Source organism: Cardiocondyla obscurior, linkage group LG25 (assembly GCF_019399895.1).
Source record: "Cardiocondyla obscurior isolate alpha-2009 linkage group LG25, Cobs3.1, whole genome shotgun sequence".
NCBI classification, from domain to species: domain Eukaryota; kingdom Metazoa; phylum Arthropoda; class Insecta; order Hymenoptera; family Formicidae; genus Cardiocondyla; species Cardiocondyla obscurior.
The window spans coordinates 2,860,904-2,881,773 of NC_091888.1; the positions used below are offsets into that span (position 1 = coordinate 2,860,904).

Genomic DNA, 20,870 nt, shown 5'->3' on the forward strand with positions numbered 1-20,870 from the left:
GTACATGTATATGCACACATATACTTTAATGATGACGACGTATCTTAAGCAAAAATTTCACATTTTATGTTTTGCATCGTTATATCTCTGTTACTTAATTATGTACAACAAAAGTAAAAACATTTTTGTTATTAAAATGGATTCTATGCTTTTCGATGGGCCTACTTACAGTTTGATTGCTTCAGCCGATGCAAAGTGCATTAATTAAAAACGGAACAGTGATTTAGCGAATAATTACGCAAAGGTTTTAGTTAATACTAGTAAAGAACGTGTGTTCGTTCTACTTGCTAGGGTTGAACTGAGTTAAAAGCATTTTCAATGTAGATAATAAAAGTCCTTTTTATTTGTTAATGGTAAAAATGGTATAATATTGCGCAAGGTAAATTTTAAAGAAAATTAAATATTTTCAAGTAAGATTAGGTATGCATGCGTGCAAATAGGCAGATAATGAAATACCATATGTTAGCAGTAAAATATCTTTGCGCCGGAAACATTGTTTAAATGCTCGAAACAAGCAGTGGACTAGAACTGAACATACAATATTATTTTTTATTTTATAAGAATATTGCTCAAGCAATTCTGAACACAATAAGTGCAAAACAGTATAAATCTTTTTGTCTTGTTTTATTAAGTTCTACTATTTTGTTAAAGTGTGAAGAAAACTGTGGAATACACTGTACAGGGTGTTGACGTAACATACACATCAGTAAGACGGGTTGCCTATTGACTCGCGACCGGGGCGAGCTACCGATTTACCGACACGACCGACCAATCAACTTACCAACATGCTGCAAAATGCTGATTTATTTGTCTGATGGGATGTGATAAAAAAAAATTGGGTTTTGGCCACTGTAATATAATGTAAGTAAAGATATAAAAATTACATGTAATATAATATGGTTAATGGGTATCGTGTTAAATAATATAGATTTATAAAATTTATTTTTATTTCCTATTGTATAAAAATGAGTTATTTACAAAATTAAGAGTTACGCCACGGAGATGTTAACGTGATCGTGGCCGGTTAAATTAACACGAAAAGGCGGATGTTAAGCCCTTCGTTAGAACCGATCACGCGGAGACACGTGGTGAGCATGTGGCCGATAAATGAGATCCGCACTGAATGTTCGATGAGTTTTAACGAGAGTTTTACAATAAATTGAGATCTGTCCGTCTGAAAATATCTTAGAGTCCGCACTGAGTTTAAATAAAATCACAATTATATTAATTATGAGATCACACGCTGCTAAGTCTAATGAGCTACTGAACACGAGGTCCAACACGTCTCGTGCTGCAGGATGATGTCTTCCAGATGATTTTTGGCGTGTTGCACACGGCGAGGATGATCTGGATGAGTTGCACTAAAGACAAAGCAATGAGTAATCTGATGAGTGACACGATAAGTAAGATTTCTACGAGAAGCACACTGCACGTTGATGCACATGAGGTGATGCTTGGCACAGCTGAAACGACAGATATAAGCCTCGAGTCGGCAACGCCTTCGAGAATCGGAAGAAATAATCGAACGACGGATCGATTTCGATATGTCGCCGGCGATCGGCCACAAGGTGCTGCCCCCGTGGCGGTAACAATGACTATTACATAATTCAAATCTTTGAACACCTATATAAAATGAAAGTTAATTGCCACTAAATCATGACATTAATTAATAATTAGCTAAATAATTCTGTGTACATACATTGACCGGAGGCCGTTGAGCATTAGGTAAAAAAAGAATAAAAAAAGTAGTAAAATCGAGAGAAAAATAACGTATTTTTATAAAAATTTATAATATGTGTTCGATGTGACTACCGTTTTCTTCCGAGCATAGAGCAGTAGTAGTAGTAAATTTAGTGGGTGTGACTGTGTGAGTCCCTTTTGGTCACCTAGATCCTTTGGGTCCTCTGTGATTCCCCACTGTTTCATCGAGGGTGAATTTTTGTCCTCAGCCCAGCATGATCTGCCAGGCTTATCAGACTGTTCACCCTCGCTTCTCTGAGCTGTCCCGGGTCTGTAAACATTTTTCTCCAGGATAGATATTGTTTTATCGCCAGTACTGGACAGTGACACAGAATGTGTATACTGTCCTCGTTTTCTTCCTCGCATAGCCTGCACTTATAATGCTCCACTATGCCTAGGGTATGCAGATGCTCCCTGAGGGTCCCGTGTCCTGTTAATAGGCCGATCCCTATTTTCAGTTTTTGTCTGCTCATTGCCAGGAGTTCTTTTGTCCTCTCTGGTTTGGGTTATTCCATCAGGAGCTTTGCCTGCCGGCATCTCGGTTCGTTTTTCCACGACTCTCGGTGCCTTTTGTCAAGCAGCTCTCTGATTATCCTTTTTTCTATGACAAAAGGGACGTACACGTCCCGCCCCGCAGGTTCCATTAAAGTTCCCTACTTGGCGAGCTCGTCACCCACCTCGTTGCCATGTATGCCCTGATGTCCAGGAATTCATACTAGGGTGACTTTATTAGTCTCCCACAGCTTGCTTAGTGCCCTCATGCAGCTCCAGACCGTCATCGAGTCCGTGCTTTGCTTTATTAAGGCATTAGTTGCTGCTCTGCTATCTCAGCAATGTATATTATTTTGCTGCTGATTTGATCAGCAATCTGTTTCGCGCGCACTCGGCGATTGCTTTTACCTCGGCTTGAAAGACCGTGGCGTATTCTTCTAGAGGCAGGCTGGATCTATGTTTCCTCGTGGGTTCATAAATTCCTGCCCCATGGCGGTTGTCTTTTCCCGAGCCGTCTGTAAACCATACATCAGGTCCCAACCCGTTCAAGAAGTCTGCTTTTCTCCACTGTTCCCTGGAAGGTATAATTACCTCTGCGGTTCTCCCTTCCTGGTATTTCCTGGGGATTCTGTCCTGTTTATACGTGAAAGGAGGGCTGTTCAGGAAGCCGAGCGCCGTATGGCCAATCCCAGCATCCTTCCACTCCCCCTGACAGTGCAGTCTATATGCCGTTTGTCTGGCGTTGTGAATGATTAGCTGGTCCAGAAGGGAAATACACAGCGCCATTTGTAACGCTGACGTGGGTGTCGTTTTTTGAATCCCTACTGCAGCCCTCAGGAAGCATAGAGCAACTCTACGCATAAAATTTTCTCGCATTTGTCTCAGCATGCAAGGAGTGATTTTGGCACATGCATCACGTATTCTATTTTTTAATATATCTGAATTTACTGGTTCAGTCTTATACACTTTATTTTTTTAAAACCCCACGCAAAAAGATCTAAGGGCGTGAGATCTGGAGAGCGTGGTGGTCACTCCTGAAGACTATGAAGCCTTGTTCATTTATCACGGAATTTTTGATTTAAAACATTTCTTGTTAAATGCGAAGTGTGAGCGGAATGTTCATTTTGTTGAAATATTATTTGTATTCTTTGTGTCAATGGTATAGCGTGCAAAAGATTATTTAGCCGATGAAGACAAAAATTGGAATAATATTCGGCATTAACATTGCCCTGAATAAATTCAGAACCAATTATGTAATCTCTTATAATGCCAAGCCACACATTAACGTTCCACCTGCCTTGAACGTTAATTTCTTTAGTACGATGTGGATTGTTCTTTACATAGTGGTGTTTGTTATGATGGTTTATGCACCCATTATTACCAAAAATGGCTTTGTCAGTTCATAAAATTTTTTTTTTAATTGATTGTTTCCGGTATCGTTGAAATTTACCTGCAAATCATAAATAGACCAAGATAATATGAAACTGATGGCATCCACACAACACGCATGGGTTAAAAACGTCTTAAAGATGTTTAAAGTCTAAAAGACATCTTAATAACAACTTTTACACGTTTAATGTTCTATAGATAGTAATAAGTTATAGTAATAACGTTCAGTGTATTACAACAACCCCAAAAATAGACCATAAAATGTGTACTTTAATAATAAATACTCTTTATAAAACTAATGAGAAAAAAAAAAAAAAAAAAACTTGGCGCTGCGAAACCAAATCTTTAAAATCTCAAATTATAATTTTGCTTTTTACGATGTGCTATGCATCACATTTTTGTAACCACACTGGATGTATATTAAAGAGTATTTTTAAAATACATCCAACAGTCCGCAATCTGTAAAAGTGGGACAGCAAAAAATTTGTTGCATTGCCCATTTTCAATATTTTTGTTTTGTCTTCTTAGAATTATGTTTCTTTTCTTATTTTTTCTTTTAGTTTTTTTTATTCAATATTTTTATTTTATTTTTTTTTATTTTTTATTGTAATTTTAATTTTTTTTTTTTTTTTTTTTTGATTTTAAAGATTTGGTTTCGCTGCGCCAAGTTTTTTTTTTCTTTACATTATCTCATTAGTTTTATAAAGAGTATTTATTATTAAAGTACACATTTTATGTTCTATTTTGGGAGAGTCTTTTTTGGGGGGAATCTTGATTTTGTTTAAATATAATTTCTATTTTCTTCAGGTTCTTGGCGCATTTATTTGATCTCATTAATTTTATGAAGAGTATTTGTTATTAAAGTACACATTTTATGGTCTATTTTTGGGGAGTATAATTTTAAGGGAGTCTTTTTTTGGGGAAGTCTTGGTTTTGCTTAAAAACTTTTTCGAGGACGCTTTTCTCGCTCGCCTATATTTGGCGCTTTCTTTGAACCTTTTTTTTAAAAAAGGTCAATTTTTTGGGGGGATATCATTCATTTTGTAGTTAAAATCTTTTTGGAGGAAGTTTTGGTTTTGCTTAAAAACTTTTTTAAGAAAGCTTTTCTCGCGCACTTATACTTGGCGCTTTTTTTAAACCTTTTTTTTTAAAAGGTAAGTTTTTGGGGGGAATATCATTTATTTTGTAGTTATAGTATAATCTAGAGACACGTTAGTGTTCTGCGTTACGTGCACAAGCAGCGTGATCGAGCGTGTCATACGCGAGATTTTTTATTCTGAGCTATTGAGATGTTTGAATCTCAACAACGGTCTAACCGATCGCTTTCTAAACGTGTTCCTTTATATAGAAGTTTGTACATAAAATACACGTTTTTTGTTTTATCTATTTTTGCTGTACGATCGATACTTTTTAGAACAATGTTTGATAAAATTGATGCTATAACAAGTTCGGGGTAAACTTGTGTCACACTTGTACGGTTCGACATGTGTTTGTAATATTATAGAAAATAGAATGGGCCCCATCCGACGCCTAAACTCGTGAGACGCACCAAATTAATTTTTTTTGTCTCTCCGTTGTAGTATTACATTTAACGCCTCATTGACGCCTCATACGTTTTTATATAGGTTTGCAATATTTAGTTTTGTTTATTACTACTCGAGTTTCTCGAGAAAAATCTTTGGCTTTGTTCAGCAGAAAAAACTGCTTCACAACTATTATAAAAATATTAAAATTGATTAGCGCATTTTTTAATAAAAATTGTAAAGTCTATTTCAAATTTAGATCGTATTAATATTTTTGTAGAGAAGATTTTATTCAAAAAATTATTCAAAGTATCAAGACAAACCTAGGTTCATGCTTGTACGGTTTCACATAAATTTGTAATATTTAATAGATATTTATTACGCGATCATCACTCATCAATAAACAGAGTCGATAAATCAATCCATGTCATCTAGCGGCGCGAAAACGAAAAGGACATTTTCGTCGTCGACGACGTTAAAATGTGATTTTACTCTTGCAAGCAAACTTATATCACGATATCTTCGTTTGTAAATAACGTAGCGAAAAAATAAAAACACTTTTATTATATCAATTGACCCTAATCTACACAATGAACCTATGTAGAAAGCAATCGGTTCAGCCATTGTTGAGATCCAAACATGTACGAATTTCTTAAAATGGGTCTCGCGTATAATAGGCAGGTACACTGCGCCTATACTTGGCGCGAGGCACTACCGTGCCTCGTGATAAACAAAAAATAATTTTTTTAATAAACTTACTTTGTCTATGTCAGAAATAAAGTCTTGAATCAACGAACTCAAGCCTCCTTTGTTAGTTATCTTAGATTGTTTTTGTTACCCGTGAGTCACATATATCAATATTCGCGCTGCGTGACTTCTCGGCCGTTCTTTTTACAATGCTATTCTTATTATTCGTTCTATTGTTCATTCCGTTCCGACCGCTCTACCGAGACGGACGTATCTTATTAAATAAAACACATTTATATATCAAGTTCTGCGGCTCTTTATTAACAAATTTTCCAACAGTCTATAATCCATTCACAAAAATTAATTCTTTGTTGCATATCACCAGGTGTAAGTTTTTGTGCTATATGCCGTTTAAATAGATGAAAATTTAAAGAATATTTTATTGTCTTGTAAACGGCAACATGAGACATGTACAAATCCTTGTCAATTGCTCTTGTGCTTGTGTGAGGATTTGCCACAAGAGCCTGTTGAATTGCATTAATTACCTTCTGTTTTCTTTGCGGAACATTAATGGGCCTGCGAGATTTATAAACTTAAAATCTATAAAATTAGTCATTTGTTTTTAATCTCTTGCAGAGGCGATGAAAAAATCCATCAGTTTCATATTAACTTGGTCAATTTATAATTTGCAGGTAAATTTCAATGATGCCAGAAATAGAATAAAATTAAATTAAATTTTTTTTAATAAAATAAAATAAAATAAAATAAATTTTTATTTTATATAGAAAATAAAAATAAATTCTATAAATCTATATTATTTAACACGATATCCGTTAACTATATTATATTACATGTAATTTTTATATCTTTACTTACATTATATTACAGTGGTCAAAACCCAATTTACCTTTCATCACATCCCGCCAGATAGATAGATTAGCATTTTGCAGCAAGTTGGTAAGTCGTTGGTAGATCGTGTTGGTAAATCGGAATGCTTTATGAAAGCATTCAATAAACTAAAAATTAATTAGTAAAAATAAACAGAGCGTTGTTTTTAATGCAAAACCTGTGTGGTGTTGATAAACCAGCTTGTCAATTACGTTTTATATTCAAAATAGAAAGAAAAAACATTTCAATATTACTCAGTCTTATAGTTCAAAATTTAAAAAGTCAATATCTCTGTAAGGAAGAGTATTTAAGCAAACTTTCAGATAAAATATTTTGAGAAATGTTTTAAGATTCTAAATTTGATCTTCAAATTTAGCTATTTAACCAAAAAATACGCTGTATAATTATACAACTTATATTCAAATTTGTAATAATGATAATTTAATATTAACAGGTCGCTCGTTAATAAAGTTTCCAGTGTTTATTGAGGCAATTAGAAAATGTGATAATGCTTTGAAATCATATGGCATATTACTCACAGACGTTTTAACAAGTAATAAAGAAAATATTTTTAATAATATTATTAATTTATTATTGGGTTTTATTGGAACACAGGTAAAGTAATGTTTTTGTTTAAACTTTTTATTAGTAATAGTAGCAGTAGTGTGTAATTTTTCTCTGTGGGATACACCACAGACTTTTGTTTCACTTACAATTTTTAAACCAAAATCTAAGCTATTTAAAACTACAAACTAAACATAATTGTATGTAAGGTGTGTATTTTCTTTCTGGAATACATCACAAATCTCACTCTGCTTACGTTCTTTCTCTTACAGGCTACTTACTACTCAAATTACTATAAACTGCACAAATAATCAACTACAATCATACAGGGTGTCCCAGATCAGTGGACGATGCCGAAAATGATAGGTAGATTTAATCAAATTAAAACAAAAAGTCCTGTACCATTTTGAAAAATTCTCAATAGTTTTCAAGAAAAAAATTAATTTATGTACGCGTAAGAGCGACGAGAAGCGTGGGCTGAGAGAGCGCGACAGACGACGGTGCCATTTCTAGTCATTCGCCTGTCGCGCTCACTCACGCGCAGCTTTCTTGTCGCTCTTAAACTTATACATTTTATATATATTAATTTTTTTCTCAAAAACTATTGAGAATTTTTCAAAATGGTAAAGGACTTTTCGTTTTAATTCGATTAAATCTACCTATCATTTACGGCATCGTCCCCTGATCTGGGACACCCTGTATATAGATAATTATGTTTTTTTACTTTTATCGTCCACATTCTCAAATTACTAAACTACAAAACAAAATATAAACATGAGTATAAAAATGTATAAAATGTATTGTATAAAATTGTATAATATTGTATAAAAATGAGTGCTTTGAATAGTAAATGAGTAATGTTACCGCGAGGATGGCAACGCGATAGTAGCCAGTTATTTACAGCTTACAGCGAGAATGCGGACGTAAGTCCTTCGTTAAGAACCGATCACGCGGAGACGACGTGGTACGCACGTGGCCGCGCTATGAGACCTGCACTAAGTTCGTAGATGAGTTTTTGAGTGAGATTTACTATAGGTTGAGGTCTGTTCCTTTGATTGTTATCTAGAGTCCGCAATGAGTCTGAACTGCACGCACAATTATTTTAATTATGAGGCCAAAACGCTGCGAAGTCTGATGAGCTACTGAGCACGAGGTTCAACACGCCTCTTGCTGCAGGATGATTTCTTCCAGATAATTCTTGGCGTGTTGCACACGGTGAGGATGATCTGGATGAGTTGCACAATGAGACAAAGCGATGAGTGATGCGATGAGTAAAGATTCCTGCGAAAAGTACACTGCACTTCGATGCACACGAGGCGATCCTTGGCACAGCTGAAACGACAATGATAAGACTCGAGCCGGCAACACCTTTGAGAATCGGAGGCGATAATCGAACGACGGATCGATATCGATCCGTCACCGGCGATCGGTCACGAGGTGCTGTCCTGCGGCGGTAACAATGCTCATTATGTAATCTTTTAACACATATTTTTAAAAAACTAATAAAAACATGCCATTCTATCCACCCACACTACTTTTTTACTACTACAGCCGCACGCAAGAGCGAGATAGAAAGTATTCCTTTATTCATCGATTCATACATTTTTCCAAATTCACCCCGTTGGACCCTTGCTTCCGCCGTTCTTTGTATTTTTTTATTATTTTTTATTCATGCTCCATTCATTACTTTCTCTTACTATTCCTTCCTTATTTCTCTTAGCATCTACATCCAACTCTCCTCCTTTCCTGCCGTCTTTAACACTTCATGTACCATTTCTTGCCACGTCTTTTCTTTTTCCCAATTTGTACATTCTTTCCACACGTGTTCCCATGTCTATTTTCCACTCCAACATATCCTATATTTCTTTTTCTCTACCTCTTTTCACGACTTCTCTCTTCTCATTTTGTCTTCTAATTTGCACTTTGTTATCCTCTGCCATCTTTCATCATTCCACTTTGATTTTAGATATTTCAGAATTTCTCTTTCTTTTTTTTCCTATACTATTTATTGTACCTTGACTTTCTTATCTTTTCCCATCTTACTTCTTCTTTCTGCCTCTTCCTTTTCTTATTATTTTTTTTCCTCTTAACTTTTTTTTTCTTTTATTTTTTTTTTTCCTCTATTTTCCATCTTTTTTTCTCATAAAAGTTTTTTTTCCCCCATTTTTCTTTCACACTTCTCTTTTTTGTTTTTCTTCTCATTTCTTTCCAGCATATATTAGTAAATTTACCACCTTTTCTTTTTTATAGTTTTTTCTTAAATCTCCATGCTCTTAGTCCTGCTTTTAACTTTTTCTTTTGTACCTCCTCTTTTACCATATACCCTGGTGTATACTTTTCTATAGAAGTTATGGAAAATATAACTTTCCGTAATTCTTATTACCCACTACAAATATCTGTATTGTACCTTCTTTTCCTCTTTTCTCTCTTTCTATCCCCGAATTTTAACCCCATAACTTCTCTCTCTTTCCATCTCCAAATTTCCACCCATAATCACCGCTTACACTTATTTATCGAATAGTCACATTCTCTTTTTCCAATTCTTACAAAATTTTATTTTTTCTACTACCATATCCAGTTTTATCATTACTATTTGTTTCTTAACCCTTTCTTCTATATGTTCTCTATGTTTTTCATTTGCCAATACCTTATACCCCAAATACTTTAATCTTTTATTTTTTCTATTTCCTTTCTTCTCAATCTCCAACTCACTTTCTTTTGTCTTCCTTCCCCTTTCTTACACTTCATCACTTTAGTTTTTTCCACGTTAACCTCTAAATCATCCCCCTCCACATATCTGTCTAGCGTCTTTATTATTCCCTTCATTCCTGTTTTATTTTTCGCTAATAATGCCACGTTATCCGTATATGCCAAAAAGTATAATTTCTTACTTTTTATTCTTAGGCTCCCATTTTCTTTCTTCCAATTCTTCATCTACAGTAACCGGTATAATAAAGTGACCAGCACATATTGTACATCTAAATATCTTAAAACTAATATTAAAAAAAAAAATGGATACTATTATCGGGTTTTTCTGAAAGATTTAGTGTCTCATCAAAGGTTTGTTACAAAAAATAGACGAGTATTTGCAGTAACAAAAACTTATAAGTTTATTTTAACTAAACAAGCATTTTCATATATAACAAAAAAAAGTGACCGCTTTAGAATTTATAGCATTTTTATTTAACCATTATGTGTAAACGCAATGTAACGCGCTTAAAGTATAAACAAGACGTCGACCTGCGACTAACTTCTTTGTTTACATGTCGAACAAAGCGCAGTAGTACATAGAAAGGTAGTGAACATGGCTGGTTGACAAATTTCTTATCAGGTTTGGAAGTTGATTATCAAAGATTGTAAACGCGGTATTTCACAGCGGAAGATCGCTAAAAAATATGAAGAGTAAAAGCGCAGTCCAGAAACTGTGTAAAAAATTTTTGACTACCGGAACAGAGGCTGATCGGTCTGGAAGAGATAGAAAGCGAAGCACAAATTGGCTTGATGATGCAAACATCATACGAATGATAAAGAAAGATCCGTAGGTAACTGTTAGGAACCTTCGTGAATCGCTCAATCTCTTCATTTCCGATCGAACAGTGCGCAGAAGACTGCGGGAAGCAAATTTACGGAGTCGTTTCGCGCATAAGCGCCCTCTAATTAATAAAAAAATAGGAAATAGCGACTCAAATTTGCAAAAAAGTATGCAAATCAACCCGTGGAGTTCTGGACACGAGTTCTCTTGACGGACGAGAGTAAATTCGAGCTTTTCGGGTGCAAACATCGACTTCAAGTGTGGCGGAAAACTGGCGAAGAACTTGAAGATCGTCACCTTCAGAAAACAATAAAACATGGTAAAGGTAATATTTATGGTCTGGGGCTGTTTTTCTTGGGAAGGCGTGGGTCAATTAATAAAAATCGACGGAATTATGAATGCTGATACTTATATCGATATATTACGCGAGAATTTAGAAATTTCTTTGACCAAATTAGGTTTCGAAAATAACTTTATTTTCCAACAAGATAACGATCCCAAGCATACGGCCAAAAAACAAAGAATTTTTTTACTTATCATCGCATAAAATTGCTTAATTGGCCTCTGCTATCTCCTGATTTGAAACCGATAGAAAATTTATGGTCAATTTTGGACAGAAATGTGAACAAAACTGAAGTCACAAACAAAAATAATTATTTCTATGCGCTACAGCAAGCTTAGGATAGTCTCGATCCTAATTATTAAAAAAATTTAATTAAAAGCTTGCCCAGACGATTGGCGGCAGTTATTAAGGCCAAAGGAGGTCATACTAAATATTAAATTTGACTTATTTAAAATATATATTAAGATTTATAAAGCGGTCTCTTTTTTTTATTATATATAAAAATGCTTGTTTTATTAAAATAAACTTATAAGTTTTTGTTACTGCAAATACTCGTCTATTTTTTGTAACAAACCTTTGATGAGACACTAAACCTTTCAGAAAAACCCAATAACAGCATCCTTTTTTTATTAAAAATATTAGTTTTAAGATATTTAGATGTACAATATGTGCTGGTCACTTTATTATGACGGTTACTGTAGGTCTGTCAGCATTAAGATAAACAAACAGAGACTCAATCGGCACCCCTGTCTGACCCCTTTTTTGTCCAAAATCTTTCTCTTTTTTGCTCTTTTACTCTCATCCTATTCACCGTGTCCCTCTATACGTCTTCGCAACTTATTACCAACCCTTCCCTTATCTTTCTTTTTTTCATTATTCCAACCAGATTCTCTCTGTCTATCGAGTAAACGCTTCCTTCGTATCTACAAATAAAATAATCAATTTCTCTGTCAACTCCACTTTTCTAATAATAAATAATTCTATCACATATATCTGGTCTATCGTTCCTATCTCTCTTTTAAAGTCTGTTTAACTCGGTAAAAAAATTCCTTTTCTCTTTATTTCCTCTCTTATTTTTTCTTCCAACACTACCGCGTAGGTCTTATATGCCGTCTGCGTTAATGTTATCCGCTCATAGTCCACGACTTTTTCTCTTCTTCCCTTCTTTACTATCGGCACTACCACCTCTTCTCTTAACTCCTTTGACCAACAGCTCTCCATATTCTGTTACATAGTTATTAAAGCTATTCTCTTATTTCTTATCCCCCATATTTTCAAACCTTAATCACTATCCCGTCTCCCCTGTTGCTTTTCCATCCTTCAGCTTCTTCTTCACTCTTTCCAATTCTTCCTTACATATTTCGTTTCTCCTTCATTCTCTTTTCTGTCCTTTTTCTCCATTCGTATTCTTTAACACACTCCCCTCAAAACTCCTTTAAAGTATCTTTCCCATTTCTTTATCTCTATACCTACCTTCACTATTCTTCTTCTTTTCCTTTCTGTATGCATTATTTTCAATTCCTCCCACTCTGTATTAGCTTCTTCTATTTTCTTTTCTTACTTTTCTATTCTTTTTTATTTTTTTTTCTTACATAACCCTTTATAATCCCTCTTTTTTTCCTTATATTCTTTTTCTTCTGCTTCTTTATACCACCATTTTCTCAGATCCTCCCTTACCGTCTCCCTTCCTTTCCTCCATTCTTGTCCAATGCTTTTTTTGTCCTCTTTCTTATCTCTTCTTCCTTCGACTTCTATTCTCTAAATCTTCTTTTCTCCACAATCTAAGCTCACTTTTTTACTTTTTTTCCTATTTTGTTATTTTATTTTATTTTTTTTAAATCTCTCTATACCTTCTGCTCGTACCGTTATTGGTTAGTGACCAAAATCTATTCAGTCTTCTACTTTCAACTCTATTATCCTCTCTCTTGCGTTCTTGTTTCTGAGCACGTAATTTACTATTGTTTTTCTTTTTCCTCTCGTGCATGTTCACTTCCTTCCTTTGTCTTCTTCTACGCTGCTATTTAATATCGTCCATCCCAACTCATTTAAACATAACAAAGTTTCTTTCCTTTACTGTTTAGATTACGATCTTTTGACTTCCTTTCTCTCTCTCTCTCTCTCTCTCTCTCTCTCTCTCTCTCTCTCTCTCTCTCTCTCTCTCTCTCTCTCTCTCTCTCTCTCTCTCTCTCTCTCTCTCTCTCTCTCTCTCTCTCTCTCTCTCTCTCTCTCTCTCTCTCTCTCTCTCTCTCTCTCTCTCTCTCTCTCTCTCTCTCTCTCTCTCTCTCTCTCTCTCTCTCTCTCTCTCTCTCTCTCTCTCTCTCTCTCTCTCTCTCTCTCTCTCTCTCTCTCTCTCTCTCTCTCTCTCTCTCTCTCTCCTCTCCCTCTCTCTCTCCCTCTCTCTCTCCCTCTCCCTCTCCCTCTCCCTCCTCCCTCTCTCTCTCTCCTCTCCCTCTCCCTCTCCCTCTCCCTCTCCTCTCCCTCTCCCTCTCCTCTCCCTCTCCCTCTCCCTCTCCCTCTCCCTCTCCCTCTCTCTCTCCTCTCCCTCTCCCTCTCCCTCTCCCTCTCCCTCTCCCTCTCTCTCTCTCTCTCCTCTCTCTCTCTCTCTCTCTCTCTCTCTCTCTCTCTCTCTCTCTCTCTCTCTCTCTCTCTCTCTCTCTCTCTCTCCCTCTCTCCCTCTCCTCTCTCCCTCTCCCTCTCCCTCTCCTCTCCCTCTCTCCCTCTCCCTCTCCCTCTCCCTCTCCCTCTCCCTCTCCCTCTCCCTCCCTCTCCCTCTCCCTCTCCCCTCTCCCTCTCTCTCCCTCTCCCTCTCTCTCTCTCTCTCTCTCTCTCTCTCTCCCTCTCCCTCCCTCTCCCTCCCTCTCTCTCTCTCTCTCTCTCTCTCTCTCTCTCTCTCTCTCTCTCTCTCTCTCTCTCTCTCTCTCTCTTCCTCTCTCTCTCTTTCTTCCCTCCCCCCTTTTTTTTCTTTTTCAATCTTAATTATGCTTTTACATTTTTATTTATATATACCCTCACTAATCTCCACCATTCTTCTTCCAAGATTACTTTTCCTGCCATCAATTATTCTTTTTTTATTTTGTTTTTTTTTTTTTATTCTATTTCTCTTACTCCCATTATAATTTCTCCCATTGCTCTTCTCGTCTACTTTTTTTCCCTACTTCTTGTATTTCTTATTCATATCTTTTTGTTAGCCACTTTCTTACTTTTTCTTATCTATTCTTGTGTATCTCTGTTTCACTCAAGTACATCATATCCCATCTCTTAATTTTTTCCAATAACTTTTGTCTTTGTTTTTTAATTTCACTATGTTACAAAAACTTGTCTTATATTTTTGCTCTTTTTTCCCGTTATTACATTCTTTTCTTCTCTTTTTCTTCTCTTTTTTTTCTCGTCTATTCTCCTCTACTTTTGCATCCCTTTTTTTTCCCTTTTCTTATTTGCACCTGAAAAACCTTGGTTTTTTTTCCCTACTTTTTCTTCTACTTTTTTAAATCTTCCTCTTTGCTCTCCTTCTTCTTTCTTTATTCCCGCAATTTTTTTCTCCATGCATCCCATAATTTGTTTTCCACCCACATTTTCATATACCCCGTTCTAACCTTCTTTCCTTCTCGCCTTAATTTTTCTCCTGCATTTCTTATCTTCTAATTTATCTTTTTCTTATTTTCTGTTAGATCATTCAACATCCACTCCCTCTACCTTTCAATTTTACCTTTCTTCTGAAAACCTTCAACTTCTCTCTCAGATTCCCAAATTTCACCCACGTTATCCTTATCCCTTTTTCATCTCTATTTCTTATCTCTCTCACCTCCTAAATATTTACATCCGTTTCTGTCGTTTTTACTATTTCTTTTACCTGTTTCTATAACTCATTTATTCTTTCTCCATTTATTTTTATTCCTCTTATTTTTATACTACTTTTTCTTTACTCCTTTTTTTCTCTTTTTGTTTAAGTCTAATGAATTGTTATTGCGCAATATCAATTTATTTATAAAAAAATGTTGAAACGACCGTAATTCGTGGCCGCGAATATCGTGCAAGCCGGAGTGCCCGGACGTGCTCGCCGGGCGGACAGGATTCGCGAGAGAATTGATAGGTCCGAGAATGCACGAGACGTGGTGTGTAACAATTAATTGAGAATTTATTCAATTAATAAAACAGTGTACAACAAGCCAATTGTGACGAACGCGTGGTTGAGACGTCGCCGGACAAACACGAATTTAACAGAAGATTTACGATAACACGGTAATTGGCGCGAGTATGCGCCGGATCGGTACGGCGGTAATATACGCGGATCTATGACGGGCGGGCCGTTACAAGTTTTCGGCATCCGCCTAGACAACGCCCTAACGGATCGCGGGGCTAGCGGCGCGAATATTTCCCCGAGTCGCGGGCCTGGGCGGGGCCTGATCGATGCACGTGGCGCGAGACGCGGTGATCGACCTAACGTTTAGATCGCGACGCGAAGGCGGTGTTCGGACAGCGGGGAGGATGGAGCACCTGTTCGGTGTTGCAGTAGCCGAGAGTACTCGGCCGAGGCGGAGAGCTCTCCACCCCGGGTTTGTGCAACGGTGCGAAAGGATATTTTCGCCTTGGCAAACCGACTGTAGATCCGGGATCGAGATCGCTCGAAGGAGACGAAGTGCGCTTCACCCCACGAGCCGGTCTTACGAGTCTAGACTTGCGTTCGGCTGTAAGGAAGATTCCTATGTGGTGCAAGCGTCAGGAGTTCCTGGCCGAGACGGAGTTCTCTCCACCCCGTTGGTTTGCTTGCTCCAGGAGTCGGTCGGTCCGGATGTTTGCTGTGAGGCGAACGGAACGATAACGGTGCGCGACTTCCCCGAGTTCGTCTTTTTATCTGGAAAAGGCGACGTCCGGGGGTATCCTTGTTCGTGGCGCCGGCCGCGGTATTCCGCGGTACCGTGCGCGTCGCGCTCGATCGGATGAGCTCGGGGCCGCTCGGGTACGTTCGTTCCGCGGGACTTTGCGCGTTACGCGGTACTCGTTACAATTCCCATATTTCAATGATCGGTTTCTTCGGGAGCCCCCGCGCTCCCTTTCCTGTCCGAGAGGATGGTCGTCTCGGCCGTTCTTCTCCGGGAACGATGCTCATTCCGGGAGCATTGTTACAATGTAATTCCTCTTTGCACACGGTATTATAAAATAAAAAATTTAAAAAATTAATAAATATAATGTACAAAACGGGACTCGAATCTGCACTCGCACCGTCCTCAAGTTAGCAGGCCCACTGTTAGCAGTTGCGCTACAGCAACTTCTCGATAGACAAATTAACGTTATTGGTACTTATATGACAACAGCAGCATTAGAACATTTACAAGAAATGTGTGAAATAAACAGCTGGATTACTGAAAGATTGAGTATTTTAGTAGTCTAATTCACATATTTAATGTAAATGTTAAAATGCTTCTGTGTCATGTATCAACCATGGTACTTTTGAATTATGTAAGTTATGTTGTAAGCCGATACAATAATAGGATAAAGTAAGGATTAAGTAAGTAAATAACACGGAATAAGATCTCGCAACATAATTAAAAGAAACCTACATCAACAACCCACTTAAGATAGTACGGTTATGAAAGCAATATTTCAAGAATTTTTTAAAACTCAGAATAAAAGCTATTAAATGTATAATACACATGCTGTTAAATTTTAAAGACGATTTACCACATCAGACATGAGATATATCCAATTAAAAATGACATAATTTGTGCACGTAGCATGGGGAAAGCGTGGAAAAATGATCAATTTATTTTTATTTATCAATGAATGACTTTCACCATCTTTATGAAAAATTATTATTATTTAGAATACTATATTCAGGTAATATAAAAAAAATAGAAATTATTTACCACATAGTTTCAATAAAAAATTAAAATAAATAACTCGTTTTTGCAATAATTATCTGTGAAGGGGATATAAAGATTAGTAGCATGGAAATGATGTGGCAACGTTGTCACAAGTGAAATGTCGGAGCAAATAGAAATAGCGCAAATTTTTAAATCAATTTTATATTTTTAAGGAAAACCATTCCCAACTTTTGTTTAATAACAATAATTGATAATTATTGACATAAAAGAATAAATTTTATAGCGTAATTCTTTTATTTATTATTAATTATAAAATTGAATAATTAAAATATATTAAACTATACAATATTATGAAATATTTTAAAACTAAATTTTTATGACAATAAATTTTTAATTATTGCAATATTTTTTGATCACAAACTTTTTTTAATGATTTCATAAAAACATATATATTTATCAGAAAATACACTGCTCAAAAATGATATAGCATAGACAAATTTTATGTAAAAACTGTCAAACTTTGACTAACGGTAACTCCGCAAAAAATTATCGTAAAATTATGATTTTTTTTTAAATAAAAGCTTGAAATCTCTACTTTAAGATGCTGTAGTTCGATTTTAATTTTGATTCATTTTCACTACTATAACATCTTAATATGTGAGGACATGTTTAAGGTATTAAAAATTACAAAGTTTAACGGAACTTACGGACTTGCTACATTTTTTTGGATGGATTCTGTTTGCAAAAACATAAAGTCTGAACCTTTCTCTTTAATTTAAAAAAAAAGAAAAGTTGCTGCGATTTTTTTTGCAAAGATACAGCAATTTAAAGTAACCCTTGCATTTTGGCATATACCGTCGGCATTAGCATTACCCGATGTGCACCACGGGGAGGTTGCCGGTCGGATTTTGCACATCGTTTTTAACGTGCGTGCGTGTGCACACACACCTAAAAACGATTTTTTTCAGGGCCCTATTATGTGCGAATATATCTTAAAGGCGTGGGCGGAATCCGCGCGTAGCGAGCGAGACAAAGAGACAACGCGTGAGCGAGACGATATGACAACACACGAGTGAAATTAAGTGACAACGCGCGTTGTCGCCTCGTCTCGCTCGCTACGCGCGGATTCCGCCCATCGCCTTTAAGATATACTCGCCGCTGTCTATCGCGCGCTCACTCAGCCCTCGCTTTTTTGCTGCTCTTACGCGTACATAAATTTAATTTTTTCTCGGAAATTATACAGAATTTTTCAAAAATAAGGTGCGCAAGAAATTAATGCAATATACTTTCATGTTCTACCCGTTCTAACAATTTTGTAAATTTGAGTATTGCAATTTTACATTGCGAAAAAGTTTAAACTGTTTAAATAATTTTTTGCAAAAAAGTCACTCATCGGATTCGGTTGTCGGACGATGCTGTAACGTTGTTAAAAAAAAAATTATAAAAGTTGGACACTCGATCTCGAAGATATCCATTTGTTAACTAGCAAAAATGTTAATATTGAAGAAAAGACTATACTATGTCACTCGCAACATTGTCCGGCGACCGAATCCGATGAGTGACTTTTTTTGTAAAAAATTGTTTAAACAATTGAAATGACTTCTTTTCAATTTTTAAACAAAATATCTGAAACCCCGAATCGATAGCAACAACCGTTACCTAATAACGAGCGTTTACGTAGAAGATATCAATTTGTTAACTAAGAAAAGAAAATAGCAATTTAATATTTTCCTTTGGCAAATATTTAGCGATAAATAAGCAACAAAGCGTTATCTCGATTAAATTCCTTTGCGACCAACTTCATCTTCTTTTACTTGAACATTATTAAAAAAATGTATAATAATAAAAGCAGAGAGTAACGAACTTTTTCTTTGCCAATTACTTTTTAACAATAAATAAGCTACAAATTTATAAAAATTAACTCTGCTTATTTCGTACTGCTAACTTATGAGATAAAAGTGATTTAGTTTGTAAAAAGAAGGATTCTTTATGAATAATAATTTATTTATTTTTAATTTTTATTTTACATGGATAATGGTAACATGGTAAGTTTCATAGTACATGGCAAATAAGAGTAGCCGTTCGAATTTGAGCGGTTTCCATCATGCTTGCGCGATACCGAGACTACCGAGTTACCAACGACGTAGCGAAAGAGTAGGACAGATAGTGTATAGCTCTGACCTTTTCCTCTATCCGATGGCAGCCGAAGCGCTGGCTTCACACGGACGAGCCTCTGCATCTGTACGCGTGGCCGGCCGCGATCGAAAGTTCAGCTCTCTGCTTTGAACTATATGACGCCACGTGGTGCCGGCCGGAAACACACGGCCGCGAGAAGCGCCACACTTACGAAAGCGCAGGAAATTCGCGCTTTTTTAATTTGAAGTACTGTTATGAATCTGATGCAGAAAGCATAACTACATAGTATATCCATCCGGACGAGACCGGAAGCATAATTAAGATCGAACTTCACTCTAGGAGTTCGTTCAATCGATAAATTTTAAATCACTCTTATTTGGAATGTATAAAAATAAAAATTATTTTATAAAATATATACAATTAGCATTTACAATGTACACAAGAATAGAAATAATTATGCAAGTTTAGGCAATAATAAAGTCCAAAAAATTATATACAATTCAAAAAAATTATAGACTACAAAAAACTCTGTTTCGTTAATGACAATAAATCAAACGAAAACATTTTCATACGAGTGATAAAAAATTATAAACAAAAAAAATTTGTTACTCCGTAGCTCTGTTGGTTTGCATTAAACTTACAATAATTCACACAACTTGTCTATATTTTCATTGACAAGTTGTCGCTCTTCTTTGGCAGCTCGTTTAAAACTCTCCTTAGCAGCTTCTTCGCTTGCAGGACCAACTTTTCTTTCATATCTTTTAAATACTTGTGGCGATATTGTTGAAATATTGGCACATGCTAATATTTTGTTTAATCCGGAGCAGCCAGCGTGTATAGCACCTGTAATTAACATATTTATATTAGTATTAGAATTTTACGTATACATTCAACTATTATTGTGTTTAGGTAAATTCAAGTTATATATTTTTTTAAATTAATATTAATAAGAAATAAATATTTATTGCACTTACCAAAAACAATGCCTGTATTAATGTCTGAATGATTAGATTTATTATCAGCTGTACAATGAATTTTACCCGTTGGAACTAATGATATTGTATCACATTTAACGCACTTAATTTTTAAAATTGAATTTAGACCTAAATGCTGTTCTTGTACAATATTATCAAGGCAAAGTACTTCAAAACATTTAACACATTTTAATTTTTTGCCCAAATATTTTAAATTTACCATACGAATGCCTTCGCATAGGTTAGCTTTACTAGTATTTGTTAACAAATCGTTGCCTTTTCTTTTTTTTTCTAAAGCATTTTTAATTTTAATTTTTTTATTTAACACCTTTTTTTAATAAATCTTCTTTTGTAACGTATACGATCACCCATAATTATTTATTTATTTTAATAACAATAATAAGTTGTTTACATTTACTGCGCGTATAAACTGTCATTAAATTTGAGTGGTATATTAGGTATAGGATAAATAAAAATAAGAATAACGCGACGTTGCCACATTTCCATACAGAATTATATTTCATAGTATGTGTGTATACGTATAAGGGATATAGTAGTGAAGAAAGTACAATCACGTTAAAAAAATATAGCGTACAGTCATAGTACAGCTAATGTGTTTAACGATAGTACTAATCCAAAACTTTTTGACTGGATTGTCGTGGAGGAACTATCTTAATTGAAAAGACCGATTAAATAAAGATCACTAGAATAAAGGGTTGCGAGATCTTAGTACCGAGAACAACAGACTGCATTACCCAGTAACCAAGTTACGAAAATGCA

The 20,870-nt window shown here is 35.7% G+C and overlaps 1 protein-coding gene across 3 annotated transcripts in view; it reads left to right on the forward strand.

Moving 5' to 3' along the window:
* Positions 1–20,870, forward strand: part of LOC139111866 (fatty acid synthase-like) — a 297,920-nt gene that overhangs the window by 135,667 nt on the left and 141,383 nt on the right. For all 3 annotated transcript variants that reach the window (XM_070672437.1, XM_070672436.1, XM_070672435.1), the window contains one exon: positions 7,174–7,334. In XM_070672437.1, the coding sequence (XP_070528538.1) occupies positions 7,174–7,334 (161 nt within the window). The remainder of the gene's footprint in view (positions 1–7,173; positions 7,335–20,870) is intronic.